The 15,691-nt window shown below is 34.8% G+C and overlaps 1 protein-coding gene across 2 annotated transcripts in view; it reads right to left on the reverse strand.

The window, feature by feature from the left end:
* The window catches only part of CRIM1 (cysteine rich transmembrane BMP regulator 1), a 170,789-nt gene that overhangs the window by 24,888 nt on the left and 130,210 nt on the right, over positions 1 to 15,691 (reverse strand). For both annotated transcript variants that reach the window (XM_053974047.1, XM_053974048.1), the window contains one exon: positions 10,839 to 10,967. In XM_053974047.1, the coding sequence (XP_053830022.1) occupies positions 10,839 to 10,967 (129 nt within the window). The remainder of the gene's footprint in view (positions 1 to 10,838; positions 10,968 to 15,691) is intronic.

Below are 15,691 nucleotides of genomic sequence, written 5' to 3' on the forward strand. Positions count from 1 at the left end.
TTGTGGGATACAACGTTCTTTTATTGGTTGCAGAGGTGAGAGGAAACAGAAAATTATGGGGTTTTTTACACTAAGGATACAAAACACAAGGGAAAGAAATGACCATTATTACAATAGCCAAAGTGAGATCAAACAGAAAAAGATGGAAATCTAATTAAGATTCTTCAATAGAAGAATATGATGTGTGATATCCAAAGGCCTGACATTAAGTGTGATATTTAAAGGATGGCTGATCTCTAGCTTGAACATCCACACCACTATAAAGTATTGGTTGTACAGAGGTCAGCTGAAGATTATTCTTCCAGATGTGTTCCTCATTTGAGACCTGAAGACCACTTTCCTTTGGGGGAATGAAAATTTAGGGACAGGGTTTTTCCAAAGAGAAGATCAGTTATTAATACTGACTTATTCTCTAAAATGGCAATTTACTGAAGGAAAACTACAGAAGGAATCTTGCTTTACTTAAATGTTTCCTCTTCTGTTTTTGTTATGTTGCATTTAAGATTCCAAAATATTGACTTAACTACATGTGGCTAAGCCATGTGTTTCCTTATCTATTCTACCAAGTTAATGCTCATTTGGTAAAGAAGGCATGTTCCATACTGTGTCAGAATGAGACCAAAACCTCAGAACATCAGCAAATTCACTGCTGACTTCTGAGGTGGAATTTGGGTATGCAAGTGCAATACAACATAAGAGTCTCTTTATTCCAAACAACAGTGCTCAGTTTAAATAGGATGAATATAATCAGGGTCATGGCTCTCACCTCTCCACTTCTATGCAAGACACTTCTGGTGTCTGAGGCAAAAAGGGTGTACAAGTTTGGGGTTGTTTGCCATTCAGAATACAGAAAAAGAAATGCCAGATCCTTTCATAACCTCTAGAGATTGTGTCTGGAAGCAGAGAATCAATACCACAAGATTTAAGCATTTCCTCTTGGTGAGATCTAACCTTTGCACAGAAAGGGTAGCCCTTGTTTTAGATTCTTGCTTTAGACAGAAACACATATACGAAGATCTTAATGAAGTTTTACACATTTTTGGAGGATTAAGTCAGGCCAATCTACAAAGAATACTAATTTTTTTTAATATGTAGCCACTAATGCTGATTTTAAAACATTATAATTCAGAGGAAACTTTGATATTTTTCTCTGGTAAAGAGTGAGTTATATATAATACAAAGACTTTTCTTGAAGCAAGTTAAAATACTGAGAATTTGTCTTTCATTTATGAGCTTTTATACTAGGAAGTTTGTACAGAATTATTCCCTAGCAACACACAGTGATAGTAAAATTAACTAAACTTTTCATTATGCAAGACTTTATAAGGTAGTCATAATTTTTAAAGCTAGGCTTGAACTTCATAAAGAATGCACAGAGAAGGATAGGGTAGGATTTATGGAAGGATATCTCCAAAAAGAATTAAGTCCAGTTATGACCTTTGATATAATGTAAATTATGATCATATCCTGCAGATGCTCAGAGCTGATCTGAGCAGTGAATAACCTGGAAATGCACAGGTTGAACTGAGCAGAACCATTCCTTTTCTGAAGCATACTTTGTCAGGGAAATGAAATGTTTACATGGCTGTCTATAAACAGTAGGATCATGAAGACAGGTGAAGAAAAAAGAAGGTACATATGCAAAGGCATGGGAGAAATAAAATAGGTATCTTAAAAAGTGAAAGGAAGGGCTGGAAATAACAATTTAAAAAAATCTAAAAAAACAGAAAAAAGAATTTTTTTTACTTGGCATATTTCGTTATCTTATTTGTCTCCAGATTATCTGTTAAGGAGAGCTATCAAAATACAACATCCAGGTTTGACCACGAAGTTATAGAAGATGGCAAAATAATGACTCAGAGTCCCACAGCCGAATACTTTGTTTTCAGTCTTCTATTCTGCTCTGATTTGGCTAGTGAAACTATTTTTCAGAGATTAAAAACAGGTTTGTTACATGTAAAGTTAACAGACTGTATTAAAAAGCTCAGGGTTTCTAAGGGCAGTGCTACAAAGCAGGAAGACATCCCGAGTGTCTCATCCCAAGTAGCTTATGATGTTAAATATACTTAAAACTCCAATAGTCAGCTGACATAGTAACCAGGAGATCCAGTCTTGAAGCAATATCCTTCTTGCTTAATCCTTTACACAGTGAGTTATCCTCAAAAGAATTTTCATTTTGTAAGTGGCCAAGAAAGAAAAGCTCTTGAGAGCCTTGAGGTGGGTGGCTAATAATCACCATTGCCTCCCAGGAACAGACAGTGAAGAGCATATGAAAAATCATCAAAAGTCTGACTATGACAAACATAAAGGGAAGGTTTGCTGAAGTCAGTGCAGACAACTGTTACTGTATAGACTTTCTAGTGTTATGGCAATGTTGTGTATGAGGTGATCAGAATAATCTCCACAGACCTCTGCTTTCTACTAAGATGCTGAAAATTATATTCTGATAAGATGGTCTTTACTGAAATTAACATGTTAGTGCACTCAAACTTCTGATAGTATGACAGTACAAACTGTGGAAATAGATTTTAAATAGTTTTTGAAAAAATTCTCTATGAAGAAATGTAGTGTCATGAAATTAAGGATGTGAATTCTGGTCTGCTTTCTGAATTTACATCTAATCATCTAAATGTGTCCTATTAAAACATTATTAAAAACATGACAACAGCAGGCAGTCTCTAAATGAAGTACCATCTGGCACATGGAGTTTATGTCTGCTGCACAGGCCTGATGAAAAGCATAGTCCAGCATTTTAAGCCAGGTATTTTATTCAGAAAATTAAGTGAATCACCAATGTCACAAAGCAAAGCATAGCTATCAGAAAAAGAAAGAAGAGAAAAAGATTGAAAAGACTGCAAACCTAAATATTCATATGTGGATCAAATTCAGTGTATACAATTGTCATCCTGACAATTTTTCTATTGCCTTAGCTACTGTTTTAAATTTATCACTACTAAAATAATGACTAATTAATTATGAAAAGATAAGTAAAACCAGATTTTTTGCTAAGGTTTTGCATTTCAAGTGACACATACTAAAGAACAAGGAGAACTAGTTCACTAGTTCATGAAAGTCAACTGCAATGAACTGAGGAAATCTATTATGACAAAATATTAGGACAGTATTTGCTTGAGGGTGTTTTCCACCTCAGCTTAGATAAATTTCATGAGGAAACAATCCCAAATCATGAATGTATTTGCAGAGAAGAGATCCAGCCCTACCTGGTCTAATAACTGCTTCAAAAGTGCATCAGGGCAACCAGACAGGCTGAAATGAGGATATAGCAAACATTTTAAAAGCTAATGCGGAAGAAAACTACCATTCAGAGTTTGACAGAACTGCATTATGCACCTGCACATGACTGCAACTCTAACAGAATGGGATTAAGCTTCTGATCACATAGTATAAGCTATTTTTTGAGGTTTTGTGACTGATTAGTTATAGTGACATCATAAAGGGAACTAAACTGATGGTTAGATAGAAAGTAGAAGACTAAAACAGAAACAAAATGATGAACAGGAAATTAATTAAAGGGAAAACATCTCTCATTGTGTTGCTTAGGGAAATATCTGTAGAGTTCTTCATGGTTAGTAGAAACACATTCATTCATTTTTCTTATAAAACATGAACTGTCAATAAGGTCATGCCAATACAGAAAACAATTTGCATGACAAGCTCAGAGTTCAGATGCAGGATATTGGATAATTCCATAACGATACTGATGAACCATGACTTTAAGAAAAGATGAATGTGTTTCTCAATGTCTCAGGCTCATAGAATTGTAATTTTACAACAAATATTTAGCTTTTTAATGTGACATTAGCTGAAATATCACATAAAATGCTACAAGTAGAAGGCTAGGACACTAAATATGGAAAGGTTGTTTGTCCTGAACCAATGATGTTATTAAATAGTCCTCCTGTTTAGAACTAATACTCACTTGAGGACTAAGAAGCACTGAATACTTATAGCAGTGAATCCCACCCACACAACAAGACTATGCATCTTTCTTTGTGTGCAACCACAACTGCAAAAGCAGCAGCAAAGCCAGTTACCAACAGGTCCAGTTCACAGTCTAGTCAGTCTTCACTAGTCCTCACCACACTGGCAAAAGCTATTGCTTGCAGATTTTGAGTCCTCTGAAGATTGCAGTACTGGCAAATACTTTGTTCTGCAGTTTGATACAATTAAACACATTATATGTTGACTTGCATATGGAAATTTCAAATTATTGGATTCATTTAGATCAATTTAATGTGATGCTGTTGGACAAATACAAGCCGAAAGAACAGCTGAAGATGAACCAGTCTTCCAAAAAAACTCATTTATGAATTATTAAGAAACAGATATTGGTGAGGTATTTAAGCCTGGTCACCATTGTCCATAAACTCCTTTTAAATACAGTGATCTCTTTCTCCACTTTCTCCACACACTTACAAACCCTTTCATACATGCAGACTATAATAAAACAAATACTGAGAGTTTCGGAAGAGCATTACACAGTTTAAGAGGAATCTCTTTGGGATCTGAAGGATGGGATAACACTGTAGAAAAATCTTGAGAACTGATGATTACCAAGATAGGGCGAGCATGCTACACACAAATGATCTGGTGTTTTAAAACTCTTTTCCGGTAAATATCTTACTCTCAACACTACCATCAGCTCTAGTTTTAAAAGGTTGTCTGGTATCTATAAAACTGAGTAACTGGCTGCTGAAGGAAAGAAAAGCACGGTCAAGAATCAGCATGTAAGAGCAGCTGACATACTGATGTGACCTACTTGCAGTCAAGGTCCCACCTTGCAAGCAGGACAACAAAAACATTCTGTCCCATGATATGTTAGCAATGTCTGCATTTGGCAGAATTAACTTAGCAGTGGAATATTTTGGATACAATGCAACCTCTCCTTCTCAGGTATGGCATCTCAGGGGCAATGCATCTCAAAAGGAATCACAAGTCTTCATCCTAAATTCAAACTATTGTATGCACGATTTATTCCCAATTTCAGAGTGCTTATATCCCTACCTCACATGAACCTATGAATATTTGGAATGTTATAAAACATTGCCCAAAAAAACCCCTAAAAATAAACAAAATTTGATTGCATGGTAGCTCTAAAAAGGGTCTTCTGCTTGAATTTCTAATAGCTTGATTGCAATTGCAGCTCTTTTTCTTTAAAAAAAATACTTTATTTTTTTTCCTAGCATATATATATATGGTATTTAAAAAGCTCTAGGCTCTTAAACTGGGATATTTATGTTTTTCCAATATATTATTTTACACATGGACACACTGGTATTTGTATCGTAAGGACTGAAAATCATCTGACTCTAAAAAGTTTTGAAAATGCATTCTATGTTGAAGTACTTTTAGTTTTCAGTCCTGTAATTCACAGATGAGAAAAACAACTGCCAGAGAACATTAATAGATACATGACATGGATTATGTCAGTATTTCAACTTGGCTTAGGTTGGTGTCCATTTTTACAAATTTGTAGCATGGCTACACAAAGCTAGCTACATACCTTTACCAGTATTATTTTCTTGATGTTGAGGACAGATCATGTCAGGAGAACTGTTTCACAGTACCTTTACAATTAAGCACTCATCAGCCGTCCTCTCGGTGTGGATTGCTACTGCTGCTTAATCTTCGGGGGTGGGGATCTGGGGAGGCAAATTTATGAAGGAGAAAACTAGGTTACTTAACAGTAACTGGAATTCTCTGAATATATTGCCTCCACAGATCCACACTAACCCTCCCTCCTTTTGTTAGACTTAAATCATGATTCACAAAAGCTGGAAAAAAAATGAAGGGACTGGGTGCTGTGATGCTAGAAAACCCTGTTTAAATAAATCATCTTGTGAGTCCGTTGAGGCAAATTAACCACTTGGATGTGTGCTCTAAACAAATCTAGGATTCTCACACAACACATAAATTCATAAAAATGAAATTGTAGCAGTGATTTCTCAGAGGTGGAATTACTGTAGGATGATCAAGCTTCAAGCACGCTGATTTTTCTTTTTTCACAAGTCAAGCCAAGTGAAATTCCTATCCGCTTTTGTTGCACTAGATATATTGTAAGTACTAACTCCAATATATTGTAATCTTCAGAGATCCTGCCAAACACTCATTTTAGTGACAATACAGATAATATTTATTTGGTATGAGTTGTTCATCATAATTCCATCATCTTCAGGGAGCACTTCCACTATCTTGCACGTCTGCTTAGAGTTACTACTTTTGTTCTACAAGAATATGTACTTTTCTTTGTGATCTGAGCATTAAATTTTTAGGAAACATGCTTCATCCTAATTTTTCTATGGTTGTATTTCCTTAACTGAAGTCTTGCCTGTAATAGCTATTCCCTTTTACATCACTGCAGAAGGATAATAAGACATCTTTTTTCTCTCTTACAGAATTACTCAAAAATCTAATGTGCTCTCCTTAGCACTAAGAAAGATTATGTGGATATTAATTTAATATTTTTAATTTTCCATGGAATTTGTTGTGAAATCTAAGTAACACTGGAAGACAATTGCTACTAAACCAGAAAAGCATTACCTAATTTATATTTTACTCTACTATTTCCAGGAATTTTGCATTGCCTGAAGTACATTTTGTGTGATTAGTATGCAATTACTGTCTGATCTCAGTTTGACACAGAAATAAACACAAAATAAGTTTATTTAAATGGGAAAAATTAACACTGAGAGAATTTAAGTGTTGAGAATAAACATCCCTGAGTATGGATTACATACAGAAATACAGGAATGAAATGTTCAAATTTTGGCTATAAGATTGAAAGGTTAGGACTCTAACTATTGAAGAATTAACACACAAAAATGAGGAATTGAGAAGTGTTCTCTCACTGCAGTCCCTGCAAAGTTTTCTTAGGCTTTTTCCCATCATCAGTCCCTATGCTTTTTCAGAGCCTTAACTGTTGCTATTTACAGGGAGTCTGTAGATGAACCTACCTACCTTTGCTCAAACCTACCAATCCTGCCTTTGAATGTCTACACAACTAAATAAAGACCTGCACTGTCCAACCCAAAGTCCATGCTGGAATTTCCCATCTGCTATAAAGGGAGATGGTGTGACTTGTCAGAATATTGCGGAACATGCTTCTGGTGTGTGCTAGCATAGACTGAATGACAATGTCTCCTTTTAACTCCATGGTAAAAAATGAGTTGCTCTCATTACAGGAAATGGTACCAACACTTCTAAAGTTATTTCTGTGTGTATCCATAGGATGTGTTTTGGGGAAAAGGTGGTTTCATGTTGAGAGGACTGTGCAAACACATAATATACCAAGATTTCTTATTTTTGAATAGTGATTGCATGACTTGCTTTGACAGATAGAAGAGACCATGACACAAAGTGGAAGGTGATGCATTATAATGTGCAGGGAAAATTACTCATCTCAGCTTTCTCCAGTTGCATCTCTCCATAAGGAGTCTGAAATTAATGAAACTGGATGACAGTTGCATCTTGGAACCGCAAAGATAAGTCTTCTAAATGATGCAAACAATTTTTTAAATTGACAGCAACACTCTAATTTAATTCCATTTTAGTAAGATTTGAAATGTTAAAAAAAATATTAAAGTCATACATGCTCACAGTTATGCCCTGAAGAGTACTACATGTTCAATTCATTTGAGGTAAAACACTAGTCTCAGTTACAGGAGAGATTTTAAACGTTTTTTTTTCCATGAAACTAATCCAGGGAACAGACAAGGCCTGCACTGCAGACAGTTGCTGAAGAATAACTTTGTGTGCAGCAGCAACTACCAATCAGATTTTAAATCCTATATTGCTTCAATCAGCAGGCATTAATTAATATGCCATTAGTCTTTTAGTCTTCATTCCACTCCAGTTCTCCCTATGAAAGTAAAGGCCCAGAAACTCCAAATACAAGACCAATTGCTGCACACTACAATTTTTTTCTTATTTACTTTTTTCTGTTTGTGTTTTGCTCTTGTACCATCTTTTTTTTTTTTTTTTTTTGGTAATGCCTTTCCTGGTTTTCCTACTTGTTTTAGTTTTACTCTTGGTATTCTGCAGCAGTTTCTACTTTTTACCTTTTATTGTCATGTAGTGCTACTTTGGCTTCTAGATGCTTCTGGTCAGTATGATCATTCTTTCTCCCTCATCATTTGTGGTTCCATGTGTTCTTACTGAACTTTCTTCCCATATAAGTCTATGCTCACTCTTTGCTTAGCATTTTTTCTCCCTTCTCTTAACAACTATGGTCTGGCTCAGCTACTTTTAAAAAATATTTTATTTTACTTTACAGCATGTATGTTTTCACTGCGTGTTACTAAATCATGGTTTTGCATTCACTGTAGAAATGAAAAGAAGGATAAAAGACAAAGTAAACTACTTCTATTACAATAATATTCTAGCAATGTTTTGATTTGCTTCCTTCCTCCTTCTCATTCCGTAATTGGCTTGAATGAGGAGGGATAGACTTAAAACTAAAATACAATGAAGCACCAAACAAGTTTCATTATACTGTAGTTACATAATCATTCCAAATAAACCTGTTGTGTACTTATTTCTGGCAACATGAATGTAAATGCAGGTAATAAAGAAGAACAAATTACACCTTCACTCTATGTTTTTCCACTTTATCATCTTGCTTTTATTTTGGCTGAAATAAGTGAAGTATAACAAACCTCCAGGAGAGCTATCTAAAGATAAATTAACGAAAAATGAAACTATTGGAAATAGATTAGTAGAATTAGGATATGATGACTTCAAATGTTAGTGTGGGCACGGGGGCTTTCTTACTGAGGCAATTAAATTTGACTCTGTTGAACAGCTTAGACCAGCAAAAAGCAAGTGGATGCAGTATAAAATAATGATGTTCCCACAAGTCCACGTGAGTCTACATGAGCTACAGATAACACATGTTCTGAGGTCCTTAAGAGAACCAAGATGTAACTGAACGGGTTTGGACATTAAAGTACACAGGATCTCAAAACACAGAGAGCTAGCACAGTACAACTATTTTCAGCATAGTTGACCTAAGATTCCTCTCCTCCTTTCTCACATGCTCTTTTGGCCAGCTGAGAGCCTTGCAAGTGACAGACATTACTTGACAGAAAAATTAAATTTCTGTCATTTTGATTGATAACCGCCAAATGATGAAGATTTCCAAGCTGTTATTTTTCTTCACTTTCTTAGAAAATAAAGGTTTCCTCTTTCTAAATGATTGAGATTTTTAAGCAATCTACTAGTCACATTATTTAACTGAAAAAAGAGATGATAAATGATACTATTAACTTTGCTTCAGACAGTTTGCTATGGTAAAATGAAGAAAATTTCAAGCAAATCTGGCAAGAGAAAAATTCCCTTGAATAGGTTCTTATGCACTATTTAATCAGAAATACTCTAAACAAGAACACCCTGAGATGTGGTTTGTGTCCATATGCAGTCTGGTAACCTAGGACAAAAGAAATCATCCTTTGGAGTGGTCTGTCTGCAGTGCACCAAACTGGAGGGAAGGACTGCACGGACAGGCATAGATGATGAAACTTGCCAAGTATGTCCATCTTCTTGTTTGTGTCAAACTCCCCAATGAATTTAATAATAACAGACGGAGAAGGAAAATCAAATTACAACATTAAAAGCAGACCTTAACATTTCTAATGTTTTCCTTAGGAAGAACGAAGTAAGGCAAGTATGCGATAGCTTGGATGTAACCTAAGGAAAGTCATCCTTCCATGAATACAAATTGTAATCAAAGGTATTATTTCTGTATTGCCATGATAATGGTATGGCTTGCCATATGTTTACTTTTGTTAAGATATCCTCTCCAACACCACGCATTCCTAAAGCTCTTTAGTTTCTACTACTTAAGAATTTTATTTTGACTGTTTCTACTTGGGACCCCTACAATAGTCATATTGGTTTAGAAAGTGGCTGAGAAGGAGTGGACTGAAACCAAAAGAAGAAGAATGGAGTAATACTTCGGTTATGGAAGCCTTAAAGGCTGCAAGAAAGCTGAAAAAATACAATAACATTACAAAGAGAGTTTAAACCCACTCGTAGGTTGGGTTGGCAGCCACAAAGATGCATCCTGCAAGCTGAGACTAGTACTCCACAGGTGTCCTTTGTTGGCCAATTCCAAAAACCAGCCTGATACTGATTTATATTTCACCTATAAAAACTGAAGACATAAGGAAACACATATAGAAAAAAACGTTTTTCTTCATACACATGAAGTTTTCACAAGGCAGTGTTTTTCCTTTGAGAAGAAATAGATGTTAAAGCCTGCAAAAATGCTAACTAAAATATTATATGTGTATATAAAATAAATATAAGAATATGCTACAGAAATAAATATAAATATGGATATACTCGCATATATCCAAACCCATTCCCAAGCATACGATTTTCAAACATTTATCCTCAAAATCTAAATTTCGACAAAAAAATCTAAGTTTAAAATAGGCTGTTTAGCAATAGGACTTTTTGAAGTGCAGAAACCTAGATGCTTTTAAAATTCTGTAAACAGAGGAAAATGAAATGTGGAATTCTCATAAGACTTCGCAAAGTCTATATGAATATTAGGTCCCAGATTATTACCTTTTCTAGCCAGCTGTTAATTTTTTACCTCAAAAGTCAAGCACTGTACATTTTCCTCCAAACACATTTTAAGCAAGCAAGCCGTGTCAGAAATCAGGAACCAATTCTTTAAAGATGAACAACTAGAAAGCACACACATACTAACACAACATACAATCAACATCATGAATGGAAATAACCAGCATACTACCATTTTCACATACAGCTTGATATAAAAGGGAGAAGCCACCATATTTCTGCATACTCACTAGTTTTGCACTGACAAATGCGACAACCATTTTGGTCCAGTTTGAAGCTATAGATACAGTCTTTTTCAGTCAAAGTGCAGTTCACCAAAACCTCACAGGTGGGTGGACCTATTGTGATATACGTTGGTTCTGGGGGTAAGAAAAAGAAAAACACATGAGTTTGAGATTCTTGAATATTTTAATTAAGTTCACAAAAATTCATACACAATGTAATAGTAAAGAGAGTAATGTTAGTTACTTTTGTTTCTGATGAATATTCTGGGTACTTTAGAAAAAAATTGATAAACAGACTTTGTTTCAAAGTGATGTACACTCAATAAAAACAGCATAAAGCTGCAGAAAATTTTTGAAGTATCGAAACAGAAAAGAATGACCACTTTTTGTTTTTTTGTTCACTATGAAATCAGCTTGCCTGCTCATGCATTTTCAAACTATATGCAGAATATTTATTTTGCCCACTTTTCTCCAGAAGTGTTTAATCAAAACTTCATGCAGATTTTTTTGCTTTAGGAACTGAACAGAGTTCAGCTGCATTGATTTATACTACCAAGCTGCACATCAAACATGTAACTCAGAAGTCAAACCTTTCTCTGTATGAATAACATCGCCTCTGCTGAAATTTACAGCAGAAGAGACTCTGAATACCAAAAGGGAATGTAAGATGCACTGCATGTGAAAGATCTCTGGAGAGCATTTATCATGGTTATTTATCGAAAAGATCACTTTTTGCAGTATACTTTGCAGTCCCAGTTTCTGCTTTCTGAGGTTGAGAAACCTCAGAATTATCGACTGAATTATTATCGACTGTGAGTTATTTTTTAACAGTACAGTACTTACTTTTTGACACCATTTTAATATACTGGAGTATGAAATTTGTTTTGATAGAAACAAAAATACAGACATATTAACATGCTCTAGTATAGAAAGTTGTTAGAATAAAACAAAATCCAGAGACTTACGGAGATAACAAGAAACGGCAAAATGACCACCATAAAAACAGGATTCAGAAGGAAAGCAATACCTATCTTTTCTTGAACAACTTTTTGCTCTCTGAGACTAATTTTGTTTATCTTGTGTTTTTCATAGAACTCAGGCACTGAAGAAGCAATGATTTCATAGTTATGAGCATTATTAACATTACACAAAATGTTCAGGAAACAAATTTGCGTGATTTAAAGAACTGTGAGCTTTCATTTCAGTGCTTCAACTGTTTAAGTGTACTCTGTTTTTCCATCTCAAAAAATGAAGATTTATCAAAATTAAATTTAAATAGCCTTCCATACCTAAAGTGATAAATTGTGAAAATATGGAGAAATTATATGGAGTGGAGGTGGCCACATGTTGCCACCTTTCATCCTCAGACCACAGATTTTGCCATTTTTACCTATAGGCAGCTAGTCTTTACTTTCAGAGTAAGGGTAAAATATTACTCAGCATAGATTAAGTTGTTAGAAGTATACACTGTTAAACAAAATACTGATTTCTGTGCCTATTGGCTACATTCCAGCACACAGCTTTTGCACCCATGCCTTCCAATCAACTGAAAATTATCCTATTACAAGAATGAACTTTTCTGCTTTCATTGTCTTTCACAATTTTCAGCTTTCATAGCTTCTCGCCAGCCTTGCTCTTCCCAGCACAAAAGTTTGTGCAGGCAATGAACGTTTTTAATCCTTTTAAAATTAGATCAGCTAACTAGAGTTTAGAATAAAAAAACTACATTAAAGACACTACAATTAAGTTAGATAACTTCAAACTTATCTCAGAGGTCATGGTTCAGATTATGCTGTTGCTGATTAACACTCAAATTTTGTTGCTTGTATAACTTCTAGTAGAAAAGTAGCAATACATTTTAAATTATATAGAACAGTGCCAACAGCTTGTTCATGCACAAACTGGAAGTCTGTATAATGGAATCATGTCTCTCCAGATCACTCAAATATCTTCTTATTTAAATTAAAATTTTTGTGTTTTTTTTTTTTTTTTTCTTTTTTTTTTTTTGGTTTTTTTTTTTTTTTTTTTGGTAGAGATTTAAAATAAATAACAAGTTTGGAGGTCAAAGGATTGGTTTCCATCAATTCTTCATTTCACAGCTCTGAGTTTGCACATGTAGTGTAGAAGAATAGCCAAAATGAGCAAAGTATTTCAAAATCCGTGGATTTTCAAACTACACTTCTTTTAGTTTAAATGAACTCTTTGTAGTTGCTTTCAAATTCATTTAATAAAGTATCTGACTAAATCACATTAATGTCTAATACTTAACATTTACAACTTCACCAAACCATTAGTTTAGAAATCATTAACATATTGTTATATACCAATATACACCAATAACATGATAAATTCAATTAATTAATCCTGGCTGTTTAGGCCTCTGAGTATATAAACCATTTCTGCAAGCAAACTGATTTTTAGCATCACTCCATTCTCTAACTGAAATATCCCAAACATGCAAAAGGCCAGAATGCAAGAGCTACCCTGAAGCTACAGGAAGGTTCCTGGTCAGCCCCTACGAACCTTACACTTCAAATGACAAAAAGGCCACAGGAATCTTGTACTCACAGGGGGCTAAAACCAGTACAAATTATATGAATCATTACTGCTGCCCAGAGCAAAGTTCACTGACAGTAATACCAGCCGGAGAATTGAAGGAGACTGCAGCTTTACCATCTGACTGCAGATATGAGGTAAAACATGTCAATAAAAAAAAACCAAAAAAAACCTTACAGAAAGCTGAGATGCAGGTTAGTTAGTATTCATTGATCCACTTGGGTTAGTATTCATTGATCCACTTGGGAGAAAGAGGACTGTGTTTTACTCTCCATCATTAAAGTCTACCCCTCAAGATAACTTCCCTGTAATTGCAGGTATAACTTAACATCTAGGAAAACCATCCATAATTTTATATATCCATCTATATATCTATATATTTGTTGTATAATTTTTGGTGAGTTTCCAAAACTAAACATCTGTATTTTGATGCTCCTTTGCCATGGACACTCGGACACAATTTTTGTGCCCTTGATACATGCAGTAATATGGTATTTCTTATAAAGGATGAAATTAAACTGCTATATTAATTTGAAAAGTTTTTGCTTGTCCTCTACTCATTGTATTTTATTATTTTGTTACCTTCCATTTTTGGGCCTGCTTTCAGCATCCTCAGTGTTTCCAGTCAAGCTTACAAATCTTTTTCTTTTCCCCTTCTCTCCCTAAAGGTAAGCCCTGAGATACAGTAATTTTATATGCATGCCTGCTTCTCAATGAGTTGCAAACAGAGAACAAAAGAAATAATTTCATTCCCTACCCCCACATGTGCAAAAATGCAGCCAGGAAAAGAAAAAAAAATTCAGGCCTTTTCACTTCACTAGACAAGACTCAACAAATAAAACCAGATCTGCTCTGCCAGACTTCTGGCTATTTGAATAGGCAAGCAGTAGCTAAGCTTGAAAAAGCATCTACCACCACACAATCTGACTGGGCTTTCACTGCTGCTCTGGGTAGAAACGGCTGAAGAAAGATCCAATGCACAGACAATGGGTGGGAAAAACTGGTGCTGTTTCTGCCTGTGTGCTTTACCAACAATACAACTATACTATAGAAAGAAAGAGAGAAGGAAATAAAGAGAAGGGGATTGAAGAAAGTCTGGATGAAAACAATGGATTATTTAATGGAGCACAGATTTTGCTGATGCCAAGTGCTTATATATAAAGGCAGATTCCTATTAGAACACCATGCTTCCATATATCCTCTCTGATACCTTCTCTGCTGAATTTTGGTGCAGATTATTATTTTGCTTGCTGTGAGGTTGATAAAAATATTAGAATTAAGTCTTCACAATGCCTTTTAATTAAAATCAACTTCAACAATTTTAAAATCTACAACAGATATTTCAGCTGCTGGTGGACCTTCAGTCTGACTAGTCCACTGAAAAATACTACAATATGTGATCAAACCCTGAATCTCATCATTCCAGCTTGAAATCAAACTGCATTTATGGTGAAAGAAGGGTGGCATTCAAGTAATGTCTGGAGCTAGCTTTGTCCTTAAGGACCTATATTAACAATACCAACACTGGTATTGTTAAAAAAACTGGTTGTCAAAAAAAAAAACAAAACAAACCCAAAAAACAACAAAAAAAAACACCCAAGAAACTATCAAGGTGGAATAGTATTTTCACTGATTTTTTTTCAGTCTAGAATACTTCTGTAGTATGAGCAAAACCAATCCCTACACTCCTCTTTTTTTTTTCCTTTCTGAGACCTCTCACTTCTCCTTTGTGATGTGACACAGCTTGTAGTACAAAGAGCAGATATTTTCTTCTGTTAACAATGTGAACTACTATAAATAATGCACAAAAACAAAGGATGGTCCATCTGGTCTAGTACTGTGCCCTAAATTTGTTATACTGAGGTATTGAAGTACTAAGATATTGTTCGAGTATCCAGATATGGAGAGAAATTGGTGCACCCATGTTTCAGTGAGAGCAGGGAAAATTTGTTGCTCAGGATTACAATTTTATCATATACACAATTTGATCAATTATTTAAAAAAAGGAAGAGAATGAAAACTGAAATATACCATTGACTGCTGAAGCCTTGGAAAACAAATAAAAATAAAGAAAAAAAATCAGGGACAATTTAAAATTTATTGCAATTATGTTAACTTCTACTGTTTAGCTGCATGTTAAAAAAAACCCCATTCACTGAAGATTTAATTATATAAAAGACAACTAACTAAATAGAATCCTTCTTAAGTGTGGAACCAGAATGAAAAATTACACCCACCTTCCTATCATATTCTTAGTTGTTCAAAATCTGAACTCTAGCCATAGAGTTTGTATCAGAAAGGAA

This window comes from Vidua macroura, chromosome 3, assembly GCF_024509145.1.
Source record: "Vidua macroura isolate BioBank_ID:100142 chromosome 3, ASM2450914v1, whole genome shotgun sequence".
Classification (NCBI taxonomy): Eukaryota; Metazoa; Chordata; class Aves; order Passeriformes; family Viduidae; genus Vidua; species Vidua macroura.